Source organism: Ixodes scapularis, unplaced genomic scaffold, assembly GCF_016920785.2.
Source record: "Ixodes scapularis isolate PalLabHiFi unplaced genomic scaffold, ASM1692078v2 PGA_scaffold1__304_contigs__length_218370807, whole genome shotgun sequence".
Taxonomy (NCBI): Eukaryota; Metazoa; Arthropoda; class Arachnida; order Ixodida; family Ixodidae; genus Ixodes; species Ixodes scapularis.
The window spans coordinates 29,764,549-29,788,713 of record NW_024609846.1 but is presented as its reverse complement, the minus strand read 5'-3'; the positions used below and the strand labels follow the sequence as shown (position 1 = coordinate 29,788,713).

The following is a 24,165-nucleotide window of genomic DNA, read 5'->3' as shown; positions in this document are numbered from 1 at the left end:
CCGACTGGCCGCGAGCGGATTTTGGAGCCGACTTTCCACCAGCGACGGGTGAATTTCGCCACCCGGCCGGCCCCCAAATCCGCTGGCCGCCGGCGTGGGTCCGCCCGCATATTCGCAATTGTCAGCGCAACATTAGTGAAATAATGCAAAAAGTTTGAGGACACACAATCACTTATGAGTTGTTTCTGAGTATGTACTTATACTTTACTTCAAGTATTGTTTTCGTGTACATTCTGAGGAATGTTCCACTCGCTATTTCAAAGTACATTCCCAAAATTTGGTCTTCTTATTTGTAAGATTTGTATCACTTGTTATTTGCAAGATTTGTATCACAAAATATGCATTGTCAATTTTGAATCCTCTTGACATTATCCGATATGGGCCGCCATTCTTGAACAAAAAAACAAACTGATGCACCCCCGATTACCCATAAGGCAATGCGTACAAATAAAAAAAACACTGTATAGGGGAACGAAAGGGCATTGTAGAATATTGTGTCAAAAAGTTATTGTGCTTTACTTTGAAAGCACATTGTATTTAGAGTACTTTACTTCAAGTAAGTTGGACCCGGTGTACTTACTACTTTACTTGAAGTACATAACCTCTAATTTAATTTGTACTTTAGTTCAAGTAAACGATAGTAATCCCTGGAGAAGGGGATTAAGGTAGACAAAGGACGAACACGAATTTCCAAACACAGCTAAGTGACTTGTGCGCAACCGAAAACATCCGCCTGGTCCTGGTATCGAACCAGGGACCTCTTCATTTTCAGTAAGGGCTCTACCAACTGGGCTAACCAGGGGTTAGACGTGAGTAGAGCAAACGGGTTTTATCAGCTTCCACCAGTCTAACACAAACAAGGGTGAACGGCCTGCATTTTAACGTTATGATGACAATGCAACACCCTTGTTGGTGTTAGACTGGTGGCTGCTGATAAAACCTGTTCGCTGTGCTGATGTCTAGCTCCTGATTAGCTCAGTTGGTAGAGCTCTCCACTGGAAATGGAGAGGTCTCTGGGTCGATGCCAGGAGCGGGTGGGTTTTTTTCTGTAGCGCACTAGGCACCTAGCTGTGTTTGTAGATTTCTGTTTGTCCTTTGTCCCCGTTGTTGCCCTTCTACCGGGATTATTATCATTTATTCTTTCCAGCTCGCCTGCACCTCTGTATTAATTACTTCAAGTACTTTTTTATGCAGTTTACCGAACACTAAGAGAATACAAACATGGAAATGACGTAAACCTCAAGCGTGCTATACAAAGAGCTTGTATAGATTTCTTTTTATTTCTGCGAAAAAGAACGTAGCAACACCGTCGGAAATATGAACACAAGAATTGTACAAATCAGTGCTGCCACGCGAGCGTAGGAAAGCTATGTACAGTCAAAAAATCAGGCTTGTTCTCAACGTCTCCAAACAAAAGCGGTCACCAGCGTAAAGTACTCGAGGCCGTTTTTATATGGCTGCTCAGCGCCTTTCCAAACAATGCCTTCACTTCACAATATTTGGTACATCTCAAATTCATAAATGTATACATATATACATACACCAACTCGTGTTTCTGACGCCACGCGAAGAGGGCTTCCGGCGCATGCGCCGTGGCCACGGTTCGCGACGGCAAGCGCGCTTGTTCACAATCGTCGAGATGGTTCATAGGAACATGCCAAGATGATGAGGCGGTGAACCAATCAAGAGCCACGCACAGCGTGACGTCACGTGGCCATCTCGGCCAGGGTACTGTTCAGCACTTGACTGCTGGCGTTGAGGGCGGCCGAACTACCCAATCCGAAATCTCTGGCTGCCCACGCGGGGAAGGTGTGGAGGTCGAAGACGAGCGGGCCGATGGCGTGCACCGTCGCCAAGTGCACCAGCACGCAGCAGACGTTCATGACGAAGCCCATCTTCATCTGAAGAGCAGAGGTAAAAAGCGGTCGGTTGGACACAGGTCTGAAGACCCCTTCACACAACTACGTTTGCTTAGGGTCGAGTGCTTGCTATCCTTTACGGCGAGAGTATACACCGGCACACTGGCGCCATCTATGCCACCAAGTGACCGATCGCTGTAGACTTTTAAACACGACCCTATACTTCGTTTAAGCTTACGTCGAGACGCAGCCAACACTACGAACTTATGGGACTAATGAAGCAGCGTCCGAAACGCAAGTCACTGGCCTTTTATGTTTATGACTGGTTCCACAATAATAGAACACGCACAAAAACATGACGAACACCATGATGGCGCGCTTTCAATACGCTGTCTCTATCAGCTCGTAGCGTCGCCAACGTCTGGACTTCAGGCGAAATAAATATAGTGACACTAAGCGCTTCCTTGATCCGTCCACATCAAATGCAGTGATCCAAACTTTTAAACAACTTGTAATCTTCAGAAGTCACTGCTCTCCGAGCGAGTCAAGCCAAGCCAAGACAATCAGGCACTGATCCAAGTGGATTCTGGCCTCTGGACACGGAGTGGTGGTCTTGCCAGAGTGCACTTTCGATTAACTGTGTATTTCCATTTTCTGTATTTTTCTTTGTTTATCTACTTTCGCGGGCTAGCCGTGTCAATCTAATGGTAGACCCTGCTAGCTTATAAATGCTGTTCTTTTAAATCGCGCATGTGACGCTTCCTGGGGAGCTACCGGCCTGTTCCAAAAGGGGTTTGGTTCAATTGAATACTGCAGACTGAAAACTATTTCAAGAGAGCGAAGGTTTCACAATATTTGCGAGATCACATGTGCGCACTACCACAAATGATCGTTTATAAATATGTCACTTGTCTTTCGAGCCAAGCAAGAAGAACTAAACGCGAAAATAATAGAAAATCCGCTGAAACGGCAAGGTTCCACGGCTACCTGATAGATAGCGCTAGTGTGTTCTCTCGTCGTGAGATATTTTAAGATGTACAATATACAATGCAAAACACATCTCTATTTACCTTAATTGAAAAAAAATACAATATGAACCCACATAAGACAATAATAAAGCCAACCTTGGGACAAGAATATTCAACACGATGAAATTAGATTTTACCTAATCATTAGGATGGACTTTGGGTTTAAGAAATGGTTATTTTACAAGGGCCTAGGACGTTGATATGCATCGCAATAAACGAGAGCTCGGTTTTAAAGTCATAGCCTGGATTAAACAATTCACCTCCATTCAAGGGGTAGACCTTGTCACAAATCAGGCGTTGAAGACAACATTAAAATAATATTTATATAGTCAGTGATTACTTTTATAAAAAAAAAGCAATATTTTTTTGTTTTGCAAAGATGCTCATTCTGGCATGAAATGTGTGACTACTTACCATGTCAACGGTTCGTAACCGCCCCATGTCGCAAAGTATGGCGTTGGCGCCCGTTGCGATGGGCAGCATGAAGGCAAACAAACAGGAGGCCTTCACTGGCATCAGGAAGTACAGAGGATGTACCCTCATGGCAACGGCCTGGAAGAGACAAAGAGATGGCAGCTCACAAATACAGGAAACTCTCGATTCGACCCTTAAATAGAAAACCGGGATATATCAGATGAGAGTTTAGATTTTGTTTATATCAGTGTGCAGTTGTGTTCAGACAGATCAATTATGGGTACACGGAGTTGGTTCTTGCCACAGCATCTCATTTGCCAAGTCAATATTATGAGCAGCGGAACGTGACAAGGTAGTCACGTTCCCATTAGGCGTACCGGTCAAGGTGTTTGGAAAAGATCACCATAATTTCCAGAATAACTCTCAAGAACAATCTGAGTGTTTTCCTGTATGGGCAAACAAATGCAACTCGACGCTGACACGATAAGTTCCCATGCAAATTCCTTAACCCACGATTGATCATGTATGTTTTTACAAATATAGAATTAAGCACTCTCTAACAGTTTCAATTCAGCGTATTTAAGAAATTCCATAGTACACTGTGCCCTAATTTCATCCAACTTTTTATTAAAGCATAAACAGTTTGCAGTAGAAAAAAAAATTAACAGCGCTGCGTACAAGTAGCTTTACTGTATTATTCATAAAATGTAAAAAAAGTGATATTTATGTTGCTGAATTTTTTATGGGTTATCTGGCTTTTTTGTGTGAGCTAATTACAGAACTGTCAGAAAGTAGGGAACTAAATATAAAACGTAAAGTTATCGGAAGGTCTAATTTATTGACCGTAACAAATAACTCAGGGGCGTGCATTTTTTTTGCAGAAACTTTTGGTTTTATTTTAGCTTCAATTTTGACACAAGCAATTCATAAATGTAATATAATAATATAAAATGCATGACAGCCGGGGAACGCGGGTGTCATAAACGAAACGCAGCACTGCTGCCTGCGACACGGATTTGACAAAAAAAAATTCAAGAGAGAACTTCTGCAGCTTTAAAGTATCGACACAAATCTGATGAAAGCAAAAATTATATTGATAAATATCCCAGTGATCAAATGCGTAAACCACTAATCATGCAAACATATTAATCATGGTACAATTTAGCACAAAAATAGTCAACAGCAAAAAAGTTTTTTTTTTCTTTGTTTCTTTTTTTTTTGTAGTGGCGCGCAATTTATAAGTTTGATCGACGGATACTGAACAGAGCACGGAAAAAACTAGTAACGGAAGTTGAAATTTCAATGTACCCATTTTTGTTGATGCGTCCCTTGGGCTTAATAAAGTTTCGGTCTGCGTAAATTGCATTCTTGAGCGGGGACGTCATATCTGACCTTTAAGTTTCCAATCGTTGATCTCAATGACCCCGTGGTCCGTGAGAAAAAAAACACGCAAGATGCGTCCACAAGCAGCACTTCGGTTCCCGGAGCAAACAGTAGGGGTCTGGCAAAAGTCGTTTTGAAGCGAAAAGTCCTGCATCACGCACAGCCTTCACAGAGAAGGGAACGTCACGCTATATTGAATTTCGTTAGTGTTTAAACTAGGAACGTCAATGCGCTGCACTCTAAAGCATTTAGCGCGTCCACTTTCCCAAGTGTTTCGCAGGAAAGTGGAGCTACCAGATTTTTTAGCAAATATTTCATTCGTATAGATATTCGTACACCCCTAGAAAAAATATCAATACTTGGGACGAAGAATCATTGTGGTCTCTGCTGCAAATCTGTTATTTTTGCGATTAATTTCTAACTATGTAGATTTTGACATTAGTAATCCTGTCGTCACTCTTTAGTGTCTGCGCTATAAAGTACAGAATGGTGTCCGAAAAAATCAAACGTCGATTATTTTACACAGAAAATGAACTACTGTTGCTGGACGCTCAAACTAAAAACGTTTTGTTATTAAAAAAAAGTTTGAAGCCCTTTTATATAAATATAAAACAATATATATATATATGTATATATATATATACACAACGGGCGTGGTGGCGGGGGGCCGAAGGCGTGGGTAAAGAAGAAACCCTTAGTGGACAACAGCAACAACGGACGATTTAATCTTCGACGTTTCTTTGACTTATTAACTTTCCCCGGTCCATTGGTTTTATGTTTACCTTAGTTCATACACACACACACACACATATATATATATATATATGTGTATAAACATAAACTGGCAGTCAGTAGGGGACGGGAATTTATGGAATCAAACAGCGTCTGCAGGTGACCAAACGGACGCCGTTGTATTTACCGAATCGGATAATTTCAAGTCAAAATATTGGCAGCTTTTCCCAACCGTAAAGTACAAGTACATTCTCGGACAGTGTACTTTGAGTAAAGTACAAGTATTCCAAACCTACTTGAAGTAGCACTTTGAGTACAACGCACTTAAAGTACTTCCCAACACTGTATATTCGGGTTAAAAACAACGTAGGGCGTGGTTTACTATGCTCAAATTTGACGCAATCTTACACGTTTTTCTTGTTTCTTTTTTTTTTTTGGCGCCGCAGTGCGACGGGTGCGGAGGGACACAAATATGCTCGGGACTCATCACACCCTTCTCGGCTTAACCTGCTTGAGGCTCGAGATAATCACAAGGCCTGAAATGCGTTTTATACTCCGTTTTAGTTCGAGTCCCACCTCAGCCGACGCTAGGGATCAATGGAATCAGCCATCAAGATGCGTTAAAACTGAATTGCCATGGCGCTCTTTTTTTTTTTTTTTTTTTTGCATTTACTATCCCTGACAAAATTTGCCACGCGCAGGAAACGTCAAACGACCCTTCGCTTTTTTTTCTTTTCTTTTTTTTTTGTGCACGATTAGCTTAGTTGGTAATAGCAAACCCACAAAGACGACGAGGGCCGCGTTGATATACTTTCGGCGATGCTCAATTGACTGCATTGTTTTATAGCGTCGGCTGCGGTCAGCCCTAGAGTGAAACGGAGTATAACTTCCAAACGACATCTGCGCAGGGACGAGAAGCCCAATGCTTAGCTCCATCATTTATCTACGCGTAGACGCCGCATTCTTGGTATAATGCGACGACTTTTAACCCTTTCGACTCAACTCACCAGCTCGCTGATGATCGGCGTAAGGATTCCGGTGACGACGTAGGTGCTCACGATCTCCGTTAGAAAGCAGCCGCAAAAGCAGAGGAGCACCAGGACCAGGCCGGGCGGCAGGTCTCGAAGGCCGTGCAAGGTCTGGATCACGATGGTCGAGAGTCCGGAGCGCTGGAAGTAACCGGCGGTAAACATGAGCCAATTGCACGCAGCCCCTCCTCCTGAATCTGTTGGTATATAGAGCTATGCACTGCAGGAACCTTCACAAGTGTCACAGATTTAAAGAGGAGCTTGGGCTTAGACCCTTTAGAGATTCGGCGGAAAATTGCTCGTTTATGTTTTTTGTCATCAAATATACTACACCAGATCATTATCGAAACATTTCTTTACTAAGTGGCACGGTTCATATCAGCTAGACTTGATCACTCTTTCAAAATTGAACCCATTAATGCACGTACTAACCTGTTCATGTTTTCACCACTCCCTTTAGCTATAAAGGAATGGAGTAGTCTCCCCAGCGATGTTGTTGTTTTATCTGACCCGATTTTGTTTAAACAGAGTTGCGAAGAGTTGTTTTGCTTATCTGCTATTCCATGACGGTTTTTGTATTATTGTCAACTTCAATGTTTGCACTGTTTGGGTTCCACAACGTGTGTGCAATTCATTGCACGTTTTCCTCTTTTGTACACTTTGGCGTTTTTGTTGTCGCCAGGGTAAATAACCTTGTGTTTATCGAAGTTTTTTTTTTATATATGTATAAGTCACGACTTCTCCCGCATTCTTGTCATTCCCCCCTCATGTAATGCATCAATAGAGGCTTTTGAGTTCAATAAATGAAAATAAAAACTGTGTGCAGTTGGCGGAAGATCCTACACTCTAAAAAAACGTCTTTGAGTTAATTTTCCCGTAAAAAAGTGAAAGCCGTTTACAAATCCCTGTAACGCCGAATTGGAGCGCAGCTCTTGAGGAGGAGAAGTGAAGGGTACTGAGGGGAGGGTAGACCCCTCCCCCTTCTCCTCCTCCTCCCCTCATTCTTTAATATGCTCCGGGGGGGGTGTCACGTGACTTCGGGGAGGGGGTCACGTGACCTCGGGGAGGCGTGACCTGGGGGTGACCTCAAGGCCACGTGACCCCAAAGGTGACCCCCACGTGACCTTGGGGGTCACGTGACCTGGAGGGGTCACGTGACTTCGGGGGGTCACGTGACCTCAGAGGGGTCACGTGACCTGGGGGTCACGTGGGGTCACGTGACCTTGAGATGACCTTGGAAGGGGTCACGTGACCTTGGGAAGGCGACCACGTGACCTCGGGGGTCACGTGACCTCAGAGGGGTCACGTGACTTGGGGGTCACGTGACCTTCAAAGGGTCACGTGGGGTCATGTTGGGGTCACGTGACCTTGATATGACCTTGGAAGGGGTCACGTGACCTCGAGGGGTCACGTGACCATCAGGGGGTCACGTGGGGTCACGTGACCCCCTGAAGAGATGACCTTGGTTACGTTAGGGGTCACGTGACCTTGGGGGTCACGTGACCTTGGAATGACCTTGGTTACGCCGACGCCGACGGCGACGCCAACGGCGACGCCGACGGCGACGCCGCTCAAGCCGGGAACGGGCCCCTAAGAGCTGCGCTCTAAAACGAACGTAGCCATTCACGGTGAACTTTGGAAGGATCCTTGTAAATGACGAAGCTCAAAATATGAGTATACCTGTGTTACAATATGTTATAGTTTCGTTTTGTCTTTGGTTTCGAGGTGCTGTCATCATCATGGGCAGACAATAAACATGGCGGTTTAATAAGCGTGCAGCCTCGTGGGTCTCCTATAAAAAAGACGCACAAAACATGGAGTCAGAAGCGGCAAGAAAGTGCGAATCGACTCGCAAACAAGTGAGAAGAACCGTTGAGGCGACGAACAAACTCCGTGAGACCGCAAGTGCGCCGCGAGCGAACGACCGCGACGACGTGACGACGTTGCCTGACCGAGGCAATGGCGAGCAACACGGCGATCGAGCCACCAGAGAATATGTGCCTCACCGGAGACCTTCGTGTTAACTGGAAGTCCTTCAAGCAACACTTCGAACTGTACGTGACAACGACAGGTCAAAAGAACAAGTCACACGAACAAAAAGTTGCACTGCTGCTGACTCTAGCGGGATCAGGCGTCATCGACGTGTACAACAGGTTGGACTTCGGCGAGCCGACAGCGACCGTTCCAGAACCGGGAAAAGTGCTTAGCGTTGTGGAGAAGTTTGACAACTACTTCGCGCCCAGAAGAAACGAAGTGTACGCCCGATACCTACTGCGATGCCGGAAGCAAGAGCCGGGTGAAGCCTTCGATGCGTTCCCCACCGATCTCAAGGCGAAGGCGAAAAACTGCAACTATGAAGGGCAGCGAGACAAGGTAATCCGCGACCAAGTCATTTTTGGGATCAAAAATGAAACCGCTGAAACTGGAGGACCCAAAACTCGAGACTGTCGCAAAGATATGCCTCGTGCACGAAACGTCGGCGAATCAGCTCAAGGCATTCAGGCAGGATCCCAGCAAGAGACAGACCCTTTGCACGCCATGAAAACAACCAAACCCAAGCAGCACGCTGTGAAGCCATCACCAACCAAAACGTCCAGGTACTGTGGAAAGGCTCACGTTTTCAACAAAACTGCATGTCCTGCATGGGGTAAAGAATGTAGCAAGTTCAGAAAAAAAATCACTTTGCTAAGCAATGCAAGTCGAGAGACAGCGTCCGAGCGATACAAGAGAGCGACTCAAGCTCTGAGGAAGTCCTCTCTCTGCAGAAGAAGAAGGACGACATCTTTGTTGTGCTTGAGATGAGAGACAACGGTGCAAACATCAGATTCCAGGTCGACAGTGGAGCATCTGTGAATGTGATTCCTGAAAAGTTTGTGCGAAACAAGAGGCTTGAAGAAGCACCCTCGCACCTGAAGATGTACAACGGAACAACCATTGTTCCAAAGAGCAAGTGCAGACTCCATCTAAAAAATCCACCGACACAGAAGAAGCACTCAATTGAGTTTGTCGTCGTGGACAAGCACTTTGCACCTCTGCTGGGAAGAGAAACCTCTGAAAAAATGCAACTGATAAGTATCAACTACGACCTTGTCCCGACTGTCCAGAACAAGACAGTGTCACAGCATAAATTACTGATTAGGAAGTACCCAGATATCTTTGGAGACGAACAAGGTTGCTTTCCTGGTCAAGTGCACCTGAAAGTCGAACCGTCGGTTGAACCTCAGACATCGACTGCCTGCAGAGTACCAGTGAGCATTAAACCGAAGCTACAGAGGCTGCTTATTGAACTAACGGCAAAGAAAATCATCGCCAAGGTTGATAAACCTTCACAGTGGGTCAGTCGCATGGTTGTTGCCACCAAGAAAGACGGTGAGCGGCGGATTCGCATCGATCCCCTAGCATTCAACCAAGCTCTCAAGAGGGAGCGACACCCGTTGCCAATCCTGGAGGATGTGTTGACAGAACTAACAGAAGCTAGAGTATTCTCCAAGCTTGACCGGCTCAACGGATACTGGCACTGTATGCTTGACCCGGAGTCTAGCCTGCTCACGACATTTCAGACGCCCTTCGGACGGCACAAGTGGCTTCGTCTACCCTTTGGTTTAAAAGCTAGCAATGAAATCTTTCAAAAGCGGCTGCAGACTGCGTTGGACGGCCTCAAAGGTGTCACCTGCGTGGCCGAGGACATCATAGTGTATGGAAAGGGCCCCAACAAAGACGTTGCACAGAAGAACCACGACAAGAACCTTCACAGTTTTATGTAGAGATGTCGTGAACAAGGCATTCGCATTAACAAGCCCAAGCTTGAACTGAACGCTGAAGAGATTACTTTCATGGGTCACAAGCTAACATCACGTGGATTGGAGATCGATCCCAAGAAGGTCAAAGCCATTGTCAACATGGATGCACCTTCAGACGTGGGTGGAGTCCAGCGGTTTTGTGGAATGGTTAACTATCTTGCAAGGTTTGTGCCATGTATGTCCGACATCATGGAACCACTCAGGAGACTGACAGCTAAGAATGCAGAGTGGGCGTGGACTGCTGAGCAGGACAGAGCATTTAACAAAGTGAAAGAACTGCTGTCCTCACCACCGGTCCTCGAGATCTATGACCCACACAAGGAACTCTCAATAGAGTGCGATGCAAGCGAGAGAGGCTTGGGAGCTGTTCTGCTGAAAGAGGGCTCTCCAATCTGCTATGCCAGCCGAGCTCTGACGGCAACTGAGACTAGATATGCTCAGATAGAGAGATGTTGGCCATCTGCTTTGCTCTAAACAAGTTCCACCAGTATACCTTTGGCAGACATACCACTGTGATCTCCGACCACAAGCCACTGCAGAGCATCGCAAAGAAAGCCCTGGACAAGGTACCTAAGCGGCTACAAAGCATGTTGCTGCAAGTGCAGAGATACGACTTCATGGTCAAGTTCTGCCAAGGAAAACAATTGGTTGTGGCAAATACGATGTCAAGAGCCTACTTGAAAGACACAGGTTGGGACTCACCTGCAGAGGAAGTCAATGTTGTCTGTTGTCGGCGCATAAAGCCTAAAACGCTTGAGACAATCAAGGAACAATCCCGAAGTGACCAACTGCTGCAAAACCTGGCACGATTAATTATGAAAGGATGACCAAGAGAGAAGTCGAGTCTTCCGGAAGGAACCACTGCATACTTCAACTTTCGTGATGAACTTGCAGTTGAGGTTGGTGTGGTCTATAAGGGACAGAGAGCAGTCATACCTCTGAGTACGCGTGCTGACATAAAGCGAACCCTCCATGCGTCGCACCTGGGGATAGAGAGCTGCCTTCGAAGGGCAAGGGAGTATGTCTTTTGGCCCGGAATGAATGCTGAAATCAAAGATTTCATTCTGTCCTGTGAGGTGTGCCAGAGGTACAGCCACGCGCAACCGAAGGAACCTTTGATGCCTCAACCGCAGCCAGCGCATCCATGGGAGAGAGCCGGTACCGACGTTCAGCAACTTCTGGGAGGTGTATGAACTGACTTCAACCACAGCTTCTGCAGTCATCAGGAAACTCACGGCACACTTTGCCAGGTATGGCATACCTGCAGTGCTCATCAGCGACAACAGTCCTCAGTTTGCCAGTGCTGAATTTGCCGAGTTTGCTACTCAGTGGCAGTTCACACACAACACCTAAAGTCCAGGTCATGCCCGATCCAACGGAATGGTTGAATCAGCTGTCAAGACTGCAAAGTTGCTTCTCAAGAAGGCCCTGGAGAGTGGTCACGATCCACAGTTGTCTTTTCTGGCTCACCGCAACAGCCCATGCCACAGCAGAGAGGCAAGCCCAGCACAACTACTGATGGGCAGGAGGACTCGGACCACACTACAGACAACAAATGCACTCTTGAAACCACGCACTCTAAACCGACAAACAGAGTGGAAGAACAAGACAAGACGGATGCAAAACTACTACAACAAGACTTCGAGAGAACTCCCAACTTTGAAAAAAGGGGACTTTGTCAGAGTTAAACCGTTTACCCCTGGATCACAATGGGAAAAAGCTACGGTCATGGAACCTGTGACAACCGGATCGTACAACGTAAACATCCACGGCAAAACACTGAGAAGGAACAGTGTACATCTACGACAAGTTCCTGTACCTGGCCAAACGGCAGCAAGCCCAGTGAAGAACCAAACAACTATGCAAGAGGTGACTATTGGCAAAGACGCTGCTGATACAGTGTCAGAACCAGCACCAGTCGCACCGCATGAATCAGCGAGCAATCAATCGCCGAGGACGGCGGACGCTTGGAAGGACAGCTCACAAGAACCATCGGTACGGCGCACACCCCGACCTGTTAGGAAGACGCTGTTACCGCGACACCTCAGTGACTTTGTAGTGTCATAGTTGAAACTGTCTTCTTTCCTTAAAAAAAAAGAGGATGTTACAATATGCTATAGTTTCGTTTTGTCTTTGGTTTCGAGGTGCTATCATTATCATGGGCAGACAATAAACATGGCGGTTCAATAAGCGTGCAGCCTCGTGGGTCTCCTATAAAAAAGACGCACAAAACAACTGCGATGTGCTCAATGACACAAAGCGAGAGAAAGGTCATGATGATTTTCCCTGCGAACATTGCATGATTTTAGTCTAATCGTATTGCGAGATTGGGGATCCTTCTAAATTTCGCCGTGATTTGTTGTTTCGTGTTCTGCAACAAGAATACTCACTGTCCACGTTTTTTGAAGTTAGCAGACAACACGAGCACGTGAACGTGCTTTGTGCGCACGCGCTTACTCTATCCCTTTTGTTGTTTTGTTTTGTATTAAAATATTTCGCGTTGTTGCTCATGTGCATACGGTAGCGACGTTCACGAACTGTTCTAATAGCCATCGTGACTCCCTCAGGTTGGTAAGATTTCTTTAGAAAAGTATCCCTACCTATTTTTGTATCGCTAAAATATTTTTTACTTAGGCGTCAATGATCAGACAGTCCGCGCCTTTTCGTGCACTAAACGCCAATACATCGAGAAAAAAATATATTAAGCGATCGCAATAGTATTTGGCCTAGGAGGACGCACAACACTTTGGGTAGAACTAAAGGAACGACAAAATAATAGAATCCATTGTTGTTGTTTTTTATCTAAAAGAAAACAAAGTCAGGCTTATCTTATGTTTCTCAACAGACAAACTCTAAAAACTTGCTGCTCTAAATAGCTCATGTGCATGAATAGGTATATCAGTTTCACTGATCCCTACATAAAAATTAGTATTGAAGACACGTGTTTTGCAATGATGGGTGAATCAAATGTGTTTCTGACTGCCAACAAAACCGTGGGAAGCCTTTCAACCCCAAAGAGTATCAAAACAAAGTACCTTCGATGCTTCAGCTATTGAGAGGCATCCACCGAAGAGGATGACGATGCCCCACGGCATCTTCATGGAAAACTCCTTGAAAGACACCAATGGCTCGCTGCAGTGCATGTTGCGAGGGTTCTTGGGCAGTACAAAAAGTAGAAAGCAGATGGCGAGTGCCGGGCTGGAAGACTTGATTTTTCTGGGAGCAGAAAAGGAAGCAAAGCAGATTTGACAAAGCAATATCAAACCTTGTTGTACCCAGGCCCTTCTCTCACTTATGTCCTAGAACCTTTTTTTTTCAGATTCAGTGTGGGCATACAAAACGTTTTACTAGCTCAAGGTTTACACAAACAGCAAAAGAGCACTCAGAAAACTATTCAAGTTGATTAAATACACAAACAAACAATATATATAACGGTGAATCCTTAAAGTGCGGAAGACTTATCTGAATCCTTGAGATATTTGCAACGTGATCATTAAAGTCATGCACTACACTGGTATAAAATGTGTTATGACGCCAGCGAACGCTGAGGCTGTGAATGCTTGTCAAAGGAAAATATTACCCACGTAATTATTTAAATTTCTCTACTAACGTGAGAAGAGACTTGTTCAAAACTCGTTTAATTCCCTAAAGTTGAAGATAAAAAAATAAAAAAATAACGTGGTGTATTTGTTTTGTTTTTCACTTTATTGAACGATAGGGCGTTGCACGTGTTGGGCTGTTTCGGTCTTTTTATTTTTTACAAGCGTAGTAAGAACGAGTTTGAGGGGGCTGGGCTATGTTTTCAAAGTTGAGTATTCGGTGACAAAATAACGCTGCAGAAATGCGATACCTCAATGTTAAATATCTTTCAGATGGATATGAACAGGTCCTCTTGTGAAAGTTATTTATTTCAATTCCCAGCGATGTGACCATGTACACTGTCGCGCCAAAGATTAAAATTGTTCGAAAAAAAAAATTGCCCGCAGAAGGGGTCCCCCTAAAAAAATGTATATTTATATATGATTCGAATCAATATTTCGGTAGCTGTACGAGTTTGATACTTGAGGATTAACTCTCGATTGTTTAGAGATGTTCAAGTATCACGCTTGAATGTGCTTGATGGTATATTTCCCCCCGATGCACTTCAAACTCCAGTAATTAACTTGAGTTTAATCATTTGAAGCAATAATGATAGGAGCGGTCGATATCATTCCCCAATAGGCATGTGGTTTCTGTGGCAAGAATTGTGGACCCGGCCCTCCGGCTACTGAAATTGCATTAAAGGGGCCAGGAAACGAGCTTTCTACTTTCGCTAAATACTAGTCAAAATCACCCACTAACATTATTGATCGAATAAACTTGCCTTAGTTTTTTATCTTTCTAAGCAATGGCAGTGGGTAAATAAATTCGAGAAATATGAGCATCGTTCATCCCCTTGACCCGGAGCCAGAACAAGCGGCCACGTGGTTGGGCCCTAGCCTATGCCGCTTACGTTAATCATAGCCACTATGGTCGGCAAAGTAGAAAACGGCTGCTGAGCTCCAGGAATTGTTAAAGGTCGGCTATTCTCATCACCGCAGTAGTTGGACACGAGTCACTACTCCAGTGTCTGCCGAGGCATTGCTGTTGCGAGCGGAAGTCGAGCGCTCAAACAGTTCTCGTGTTTCATCCATGAGCCGAGCGCGACTGTCGTCAGGCGGAGGGTTCAATCCCACAATTGCGTCATCAAGCTTTGGGAAGGCAAGACTGAGAAAAATCGACCCCTTTTATCCTCCTAATTTCACAGCGGCCAGGAAGCTTCTGAAGCAGTGGCGGTCCATGCGAGTATACTTGGGCCAAACTAGGACCAGTACGCCTGTGTAAAGTCATGAACATTCCAACCTGATATTGTTTCATGACCCCTTTCACATTAGGGCTCTTACTACATGCAATTCTTAGTGGCTAAACTGGTTACATATATGATAACTACTGGCTTGCTAGTTCATCGCGGGAACGCATGCGTGAAGGAGATTTCGAGAATAATAGCTGCAGCCGAATATCTTCCCACATTAAAAAATCGTTCACATTTTTTTTTTAATATCAATGTTTTAATTCACACGTATTCAAAATCTATTTGTACCATCTCAGACAATGGTAATATATCTGCGCATATTCTTAGAGTTTCAGAAGCAAAGAAATGACTTTGCAACAGACACAATTGTGCCATTATAAGCAGCTGGTTGCATATATGCGCATGACCGTCGGCGACCGCAGCTGTTGAGAGAAAACAAAAAAAAAAAAAAAAAAAAACGCAAAGTGCATTGAGAAAAAAGTTGAATTCACACTTGCGTGAATCACAACGCGCACAAGAACGTTTCTCGCCTGAAGACTTCTCTAAACATACCAAGCGCAATACCCGAGCAACTTATGCCTTTTTTTTAATAATTTAAAGGTAATTGTTGTACTTAAAAAATGAGTATACACGAAGTTTCAGAAAGTTTACATTTGGGATTTTTAGTAAGCCGAGCGAAGCCACACTCACGTGCCGTATTGAAACAGGTCACCCCAGCCGGTCATAAACTGCGGCTTGTAGAAGAAGAGCACCAAGATCAGAGTGCCGAGGAGCGCCAGGACGGTGTACTCTGCGAAGCTAAAGGCACCCAGCCGCTCATACTGCTGCTGAATGTCCCTCCGGATGTCTCGCTCTGCCTCGATGGAACTTTCACTTTTCCTGCGAAGAGGAACACGCTGTTCCAAGAACCTCTGACACACCGATGTATGTCAAAGTACACTTACATATCAGCTTGATCTCAGAAAACAAAGCAACAACAGGAATCCCTTCCATTGCAACACTAACAAGATGAATATAAAGGAGAGCACCACTAACATAAAGAGTAGCAACAGAAACAACCGCGGTGACAAAAGACAACGAAAACAAAATACACAGAAATATATAATCGATAACAAATTTATAATTTTACTTTTGCCGTCCTCGTCCTTTTTCCGTCTCCTATTTAGGATGTAGATACCTACACCAGCACAGCTTCGTCCTCTTAATAAATAAATACTCATGACAGCAACGTAAGCAGCAACAAAAACAATATGGGTGGTCCGATGCGTTCCGGGTAGCATGACAGGCTAAAACATAATCGATTACTTATTTTTATTGCCACTTTTTGGCGTATTATTAAGTAAATAATAAACCTAAATAAGTAAATAATAAATCTAAGACTAAAAATGCTGGTTCATTTTATAGAATGCCTTCTAAACAAGGTCATCTAATGATATAAAATATAACATGCCCTCAGTATTCACATTTTCAAGAAATTGAACAAGCATGCATAAAGTTAAACACAGTTCTGTGAGAGTTGATATGAGACAGTTTATGTTGGCAATGTCTTGATAGAATAAAGCAATTCCGTTTAAACATCTCTGAAATGCTTACCTGCAATACCTCATCACCAGCTGCAGGTATATCCAGCCAATGGCGGTACAAAGAATCATCGGCGGAACGTTGTACAACATCCAAGTGGCTGATGTTAGTTCTGTAGAATGAGGGAAAAGCCTGACGAAGAAAGAGAGAGCCGTGGAGCGTAAACTTACACACATTTTGCTGCGTGCGAAGTACAAAAAGAGTGCTGTAGTAAGTGTTTGAAAAGAAATGAAGAATAACCCCTGAACACTTAAAACGTAACTCTATCTAGTCAACTTCAAAAATTGCTTTCAACTATCTTGTTCCAACTTTAGCGATAATTCAAACATTAAAAACAATATGAAAGACAAAAAAATTGATTGTATGCATGTTTTAATAAGGTCTCAAACCGAAAGAAACTTACTCGTCTAGAATTCCCTTGAAGAGAATATTTGTTGAAGATCCGATTATAGACCCTGTTCCTCCAATGTTAGACGAGTAAGCCACTGACAGCAGCATAATCCTCTTCAGCAAGTCACGGTTCTTCTTTATCAAAGCACCACTAGGGCAGAAAAAAAGGACATTGTGAAGCTTTAATTACATAGAGCTGCACTAGAGGAAACAGTGAGACCAACGTGATCAAAATTCAGATATGTAATATATAAAAACTCCCTAAAAAGGTGCAGCAAGAAAATTAGTTACCAAGACGCCAGGCCCTCATTTAATTAAAGACAACAGAATTAACTACAAGCGTTTTCTATATAGTTTAATCTTGTTTTGTGTTTTTTCCAGGAATTAATAAAATGCACCCAATTCCTCGCTATACTAAATATAGAATATACTACACATATCCACGTGATCGATTTCCAGAGCTTACGTTTTTGAGGCCGCGGCCATCACATCCTCAAAGACGTATTAAACGACCGCAAGTTGGCGTAATGCCCTCACTAGACGACTTCCTTTTTTTTTTTTCAAAATTGGCATACGCCTGCTAGTTTTGAGGTAAAAAAGAAAGGTATCAGAAAGAAGAATTACAAACATTTCTCTAACAATTTTTAATTTCCTCGTAAAAATCTTTGAGCCTACCTGGCATCGCCAGCAATAGAAACTTCGAAATGGTCTCCTCCAGCATCTCCATTCTGCTTCACATCTAGGTGAAAATAGGCAAAATCGTTTATTAAAAAACTTAGAAACTATTTTCAATTTGGTAATAAACTTTCAAATAATATTGTCACGAATGACGAGGTGACGAAACAAAGAATAAATGAAGAAACTAAAACAGTTACTGGGATAAACTTGTGCCCAAGACAAAAAGGGCGTCGAAGTCGGCGTAACAGCAGGATCGAACGCTGGGGCGAGACTGACTCCGCTAGACATGCGGAGTCCCTTATGTATTCATGTGGATTTCTGGAACAATTGGCGCAGAACTTTCGGCGCGTTAAACATTCGGAACTCGATCAGAGGACAATGTTCTTGAACTTACGAGAACGCCAAGTTGAAATAATAAATAAAAGATCATTCCGCCTGACTGGGATCGAACCTAGACCTTCCGCGCGACAGTCAGGCGCAGTAACCATTCAGCTAATTCACGCGCTCGCTCGCCGACGCGCGTAAAATATCGTTTCGTTTATCTCATTTTTTTATATTTTTGTTTAGTGGATTAAGCGCCAAAGGAAATATGTCTAGTTTCAAACTAAGGCTATGTTATAGCTTGGGTTAACAGCATTTGCTAGACACGTTGCTGTCACTAACACATGTCCTTCAGTGCTGGAATAAAATACTCGATAAACGTTCTGTGTGCTTCTACGGTGATATCCATGTGGCCTAATCCCATAACACGAGACAACGCTGCTGTGCCATTTTAGGGTTAAAGGGCATTCCATCGCGTGTTCCTGCAATTATATTATTTTCATCAAACTCTAACATTCAGGCGCGTATACCTTCTTGCGAAACATCTGGAAGAACCGATCCCTGCAGTCTAGGGGAAGGCTTAGCAAATGGACGAGGCTGAATGCATGTGTAGCCCTCAAAAAACAGTATGCGCTGTGTCATTGAGCATGACTTTTCGTTGCAAAAAGTAGACGGACCACATAGGCTACATGTAGGATCACAACTACTTAAAAGAGTTTGCGGGGGCGGGATTTAAAATAATCCTCTGCAAAAGTAGGTCTCACTTTTATGACGGTAGGCTGCTTCGACTCTGCGACACGAGTGTTTTTGTCGTGAGTACCCAAATAAAGCGGCGGGATAGTTGCCGCATTTCCCGTACTCGGTGAATCGGGGTTTCGGCACAGCGGTGTATGCTTTTGAACACCGGGTCAGGAGATTAGCTCTTGGCTCTACTACTGGCCGGGGATTTACACAAATAATCTTGAGAAAGCGTTCCAGTCGCGCGTTGCTGAGGACTTTACCTAAGCCCGACATGTTTTATAAAGGGCAGGGATGAGGAAAAAAGTAAGCTTCCCGGTAGAACTCCGAAGGCGGTCGAAAGAAAGGTATATTTCTTCCACAATGTTGCTTGTTGTAGATATCTAAATTATCCGTATTGCGGTGTTCCTCGTGTCCTGTTTGTCGGCGGAGAGGGTCAGAAAATAAAGTCTGCTACCGACTTTTTTCTTTTTTCTTCTTTTTTTTTTTTTTTACAACGCACAGCGTCGTTCTTAGTGTATGTTACTCTGACGTAAAGGTTTGATGACTTTGAGACGAACTTTTCTTGTCACGTAAGCAGGGATGTCGCGAACCTCCCCATGTTCGAGTTTAATCAAGTTCGACTTTTTCAAACTTTCAGCGTAATGGTGGACAAAAGTTAGATTGAAGTTCATCTCTTTGCACATGTGCGAAAATTTGGAAACAAGCTGGACATGACCTGGCGGAGGAAAAGTGAATTATTTGTTGAGTGTATTGCATTACTGGCTCACGCTACTAACGAAAGCATTAAACGTACCTATTTAATGTTGTGTAAACATTGGTAATGCGTTTATAAAATATAAAATAAACTTTTTAAATTATTTGTTCCCCAAAATTCGAAATCTTTGTTTAGAAGCCGAGCAACACTCTTCATAAGTCGAACCTCGTCGGAAGTTTTCAAAAGTTCCAAGGTTCGCCGTACAAGTCGAACCCGGAGCTTCGACGTTGAACCTCGGTTTAGAAAAATTTTCGTGCACCCCTACATGTAACCAGCGGCGCTGCCAAATCTTCCCTTCTCCCTACTCTTGTTACATGTAGATCATCAAGCCATGTTACTAGGCGTCTGTCGTATGTTTCACTGCGAACAACCTTCAAGGTCGTCATCATTCGTGCCACCAAACGCACTGACAGAAACGCTGTCATTAAGGGATAATTTCCAGCCGCCAGCGGACGTACTTACAGTCATGGGTTGGCACCTGATGGTAAGAAGGCATCACCATCTTGGCAGACAGTGCGATCACCATAGGCCCCATTATGGTGGCCACGGCGGTGTTGGGCATCCACATGGACATGAACACGGTGATGGACATCAGACCGAGCAGCACCCTGCATCAGCAGCCAAGATGTAAGTTCTTAGTGACCTTCGTCCCAGAAGTGTGATTTATATATTATAGCTCTGCACGGAATGAAATATATGCCGATCTTGAAAGTTTAGATATACATACAACAAAGCGTACACCGTTGAAAAAATAAATTTGAATATTCCAGACCACCTTTTTACGCAGCCCTGCGAACTGTTCTTTTTTGTGATATCATTTTACTTCGATATTTCTTTAAAGTTGCAATGTGCAACCGAATTCCCGTGTCCAAATTAGGCAAAGAGGTTACTGAACTATTCTAAATTATTGGATCAATATCAGAAACAAAATTAAAGGAAAACAGACCTAAAACAATATTACGGCGGTTTAGAAAATATCTAACTCCAGAGATTTTTCAAGTGGCTTAATTTAATGCTAATTGTCTCATACAATTTGGCGATCGCGCATGCTGCATCCCACCTATACACTGCACACTTTGCACTTGATTTGCAATTTAACTGCCTATGATGATGGTGCTGTCTCACAGTAATTTGTAAGAGTTATTGAGCTTAATAAATATACAGGTTTTACTATAGGAACCGTAATTTACGAGTTCCCGAAAGGCTCCGTAGTGCAAGGAAGCTGCAATACACCGTTTATTTAATCAAAGGTAAAACAAAAACTCCTGCCGAAACCTGCAAAGACTCAGGCATGACCATAGAACCCTTGAAAAGAAGAATTTATAACTGGGGAGAACTGAGTAGCTTATGTTAAGCTTATTTCCCATTTTCTTCACCTTTTCTGCTCGCGTGATTGTAGCCTGTCTCAGTTTTATGAACGATGTAACGAAAGGTTGTGCGGGTACAATCTTTTGGTCCGGTGGAATACAGCGAGGCAAGGTTTGTAAGGTTAGAATCAGTTTATGCGAGCTGAACAGCGGAACATTAAGCCAGATTATTTCCTAATCGGATATGTCTAACAATCAGACTTACTTTACCAGTTGACATCAGGCAGAGATACACGGGCGACATGGGTCGATAAAGAAAATTTACCAAAACAGCGACTGACCTCCCCTCGCTGGTGCCGACGGTCAGGAGGCACTTGAAGGCAAGCCGCTCGTGAAGATCACTCGACTCAATGGCCGTCGCGATCATCAGCGATGCCATGAACAGCAGACCGGTGTTCTGGTGTTAACAAAAACAATCGTTACGAAAGCGGCGTCGGAATGAACACATCTAGAGCCATGATCCTGACAAGCTCGCTGGAAATGTCTTCTAAAAATATCTCCACTCCAAAAATCTCTTTGATCTCAATTCCCCGTGAAGCGCATACCAAGTATATCAGTTTCATTCGCAATAGAGATCGAAGAATGAGAATGTTGAAAACAAAAAGTTTTAACCAGGAAATTTAGCACTGTGATGGCACGTTCGTGTCATTCTCATTGTCGCATTGCCGAGTAACTTCGACACGTACAGTGCCCTCTCATAAGCTTCTTCTCTTATTTCTTGCTAGTGGTTTTCCGTGTCCTCCGAAACGAGAATGCACATGCTTTGTCCATAAAAAGCTGGTACGCCCTCAGCGTGTTTTCTTCTTTTTGGGTGTTTGAGACCTTATACTGAAAGCGCCGAACATAGACCATATATTATTCAGCTTAGGAAGTGAAGAGGGTTAGCCGTTTTGTACTTCCAATGTTCAATGTTACCTTTGATTGTGAAAACTTGAGCAGTTTCCTTTCTTCTTAGAACTACTGTAGAGTTGGGTAAAGAAAAGGTGCTCTTTTAAATTTAAAACGCACCATCATCGGGAATCGATAATGCACGCTTTCTGCGTTGACTAAAATGGTTAAATTACTTTGAGAGCGCCAATGAAATACACGCTTGTCGTTGACGAATGAACCGTAGATTGGTCAGAGCTTGAGCAAAGCAGAGCACGACCTTCAGCGAGGACACTCTAAAATATGCTGGTGAAGGGAATTTACCACAAAACACGTAAAACTTTGTGCTTGTGAATGACGGCGTATGAGAAACAATTTTCGCCGCGGTACGGGGTATTACGGAATATGTCGGACCACAAAATGGCGTCAGTATCAATGCCATAAAATATAAGACTGTTTTTTTTTTTTCATACAGACTGCGTTGAGAAACTGGGTGACCGGAGGAAACGAGAGCGCGTTGGGGTGCCAGAAGGCCAAGCTCTGATTGGACCAATTAGTGGGTAGACTTAAAGCTAGCTGCCATTGTCTCCACTGCACTCGTCGAACGCGGTACAATGCGAGAGCCACAGGGCTGACGCCGGCGTTCCGCGTTCTAACGCGTTTGACGAGCGCTGAGGAAACAAAATTAGTTAGCTTTACGTCTCCCCACTAATCCTTCCAATCAGAACTCGGCGTTCCGACGTCCTCTCTGGTCTCCTCCTCACCCCCAGTTTCTCGGCACATACCAACTGGCCACAGTATCTGCCTCGATACATTTGATGAAGATTTGAGTACGATTTCATTTTCTTTGCGCTCTACTTCCGACCTGGTTAGGTCCAAACGATTTTTTGGCCTGGGTCATTGGTCAAGCTCGAAGATCGCGGTGATTATTTAAGCAAGAACTCAACTAGAAAGTACGCGCGTAAGCGTGTTTACGTGTTCAGAACAGGTCACGGGCCACTCCGAGGAGTTCGTCGCCTCAGTAAAAAATACAGTTTTCATTTTGGTACGGTGAACAGCGGCTGTACTAAGCTGTCCGAAGTTTCATTGGGGCAATGCTTAATGCATATAGCGAGTGCATGGCTAAGTGTAAAGAAACTAATGTTTAGGAACTATGAACGGTCAAGGCAACACTTACATTGAGATAAAATGAAGCCACTTCTTCTGTGGAGAGCAGTCCGAGGAATGGTAGTACTACTATGGGTAGTAAGGAGGTCACTGAGAGGGGTACTGGCTCCACGACGTAGAAGATGCCCATCCAGAGGGTAACGAAAGCAACCCAGGAGGCCTGAAAAACGCGAAAAAAAAAAAACAATAGTACGTTGTTTGCCTTGCCTTCGAACCTCTCACTCAGTTTTGTGTTTCTTCCATTGCAGACTCTTCATCTAACCTGTAGCGCTCGTGCAGCGGAACTAAACAGAACTGCTTGATTGGCCTTGTTGGATTATGCGCTAGCATGCCATGCTGGGCACGTTATGGTGCGAGGCCGTTTTAAATGAGGTAGCCGGAACTATAAAGAATGGTTTATCACAAAAGATTACCTAGCTTTAGCTTTGGTCCCTAGAAACAACACGCCGCTGCTAATTTTCTCAGGGGTAGGAGGCGCGTGTACAGCTTAGTTTAAAACCAATGGTGTTTAAAAAAAAGCAAGGTTTTATTCAGAAAAAGTAGATTTAAAAGGTAGCGACTCACATCGGTTCCGATGCTGAGGGGAATTGGCAGAAGGATCAACGGCGTGGTGGTTGCGAGAATGGGTTTCAGCGCCTTCTTCCATCGGGGAACGGGGATCTTGTCTTCCATCCTGGATGAGAACGAGAGACATGGCAACACAAAGTGAGCTTCCCGTTCGAGCGGAGAACGAGGAAAATGGATTAATACCTTTCCCCCATCGGAACATTAGTTGCCGCATTGAACGAATCAAAATGCCGCTCTTCGGCACGGAAGCCGACGGCGAACTCACAAAGTGGTTGATTGCAGTGTTGTCATTCAAAAACCAAACAAGGGTTCATAGTTTATACTACATCAAATCCAGACGTTTTATCCGCATAAAAACGCCCTTGACTTGGGTAAAAAAAAATGTTCGCTTCTTCAGAAGCCGGATATCCGTCTGTGCAATGCACCGGTGAGACCATCTTACCACACAGTAATATACAAGATGCATGTGATTTTAATTCGAACAGACTTTTCTTAAAAATAGGGGGTGAGAGTTACACGAGTTCTTTTTTCACGATGTATTTATCAGGTTCGGCACACATTAGATGAGGGGAAATTCTCCACGGAATGAACGAAATTATCTCAATTAACTTTTGAATTATTGGTTAGGACAGATGTTAGAATTGAGATATTGACTGC

General features: G+C 44.0%; 2 protein-coding genes and 1 pseudogene across 2 annotated transcripts; 1 reads left to right on the top strand and 2 right to left on the bottom strand.

Moving 5' to 3' along the window:
• Window positions 1-1,228: 1,228 nt before the first annotated feature.
• On the bottom strand, window positions 1,229-6,579 carry LOC121835931 (solute carrier family 13 member 2-like). Its single transcript, XM_042290487.1, has 3 exons — window positions 6,424-6,579; window positions 3,302-3,439; window positions 1,229-1,901 (listed from the first exon to the last, which is right to left on the bottom strand). The coding sequence occupies exons 2-3, from the start codon at window positions 3,428-3,430 to the stop codon at window positions 1,707-1,709; spliced, it is 324 nt and encodes a 107-aa protein (XP_042146421.1). The 5' UTR covers window positions 3,431-3,439; window positions 6,424-6,579; the 3' UTR covers window positions 1,229-1,706.
• A 1,679-nt stretch (window positions 6,580-8,258) lies between these two features.
• On the top strand, window positions 8,259-10,208 carry LOC121047732 (annotated as a pseudogene).
• A 1,979-nt stretch (window positions 10,209-12,187) lies between these two features.
• LOC8023902 (solute carrier family 13 member 4) lies at window positions 12,188-23,564 on the bottom strand. Its single transcript, XM_042290115.1, has 11 exons — window positions 23,506-23,564; window positions 22,952-23,101; window positions 21,189-21,304; window positions 20,003-20,148; window positions 17,722-17,785; window positions 17,060-17,197; window positions 16,669-16,788; window positions 15,766-15,954; window positions 13,280-13,460; window positions 12,985-13,046; window positions 12,188-12,329 (listed from the first exon to the last, which is right to left on the bottom strand). The coding sequence occupies exons 2-11, from the start codon at window positions 23,069-23,071 to the stop codon at window positions 12,188-12,190; spliced, it is 1,278 nt and encodes a 425-aa protein (XP_042146049.1). The 5' UTR covers window positions 23,072-23,101; window positions 23,506-23,564.
• Between the last annotated feature and the right edge of the window lie 601 nt (window positions 23,565-24,165).

What these genes read in the sequence shown, in the direction of transcription:
- LOC121835931 (XM_042290487.1), bottom strand. Translation starts at nt 3,430, where the DNA reads ATGAGGGTACATCCTCTGTACTTCCTGATGCCAGTGAAGGCCTCCTGT. An exon ending in GGTTACGAACCGTTGACATG is followed by an intron (nt 1,902 to 3,301) that starts GTAAGTAGTCAC and finishes TCTGCTCTTCAG; the next exon opens with ATGAAGATGGGCTTCGTCAT.
- LOC8023902 (XM_042290115.1), bottom strand. Translation starts at nt 23,071, where the DNA reads ATGGGCATCTTCTACGTCGTGGAGCCAGTACCCCTCTCAGTGACCTCC. An exon ending in TGGCTTCATTTTATCTCAAT is followed by an intron (nt 21,305 to 22,951) that starts GTAAGTGTTGCC and finishes TGTTAACACCAG; the next exon opens with AACACCGGTCTGCTGTTCAT. An exon ending in GTCGGCACCAGCGAGGGGAG is followed by an intron (nt 20,149 to 21,188) that starts GTCAGTCGCTGT and finishes CTGCTGATGCAG; the next exon opens with GGTGCTGCTCGGTCTGATGT.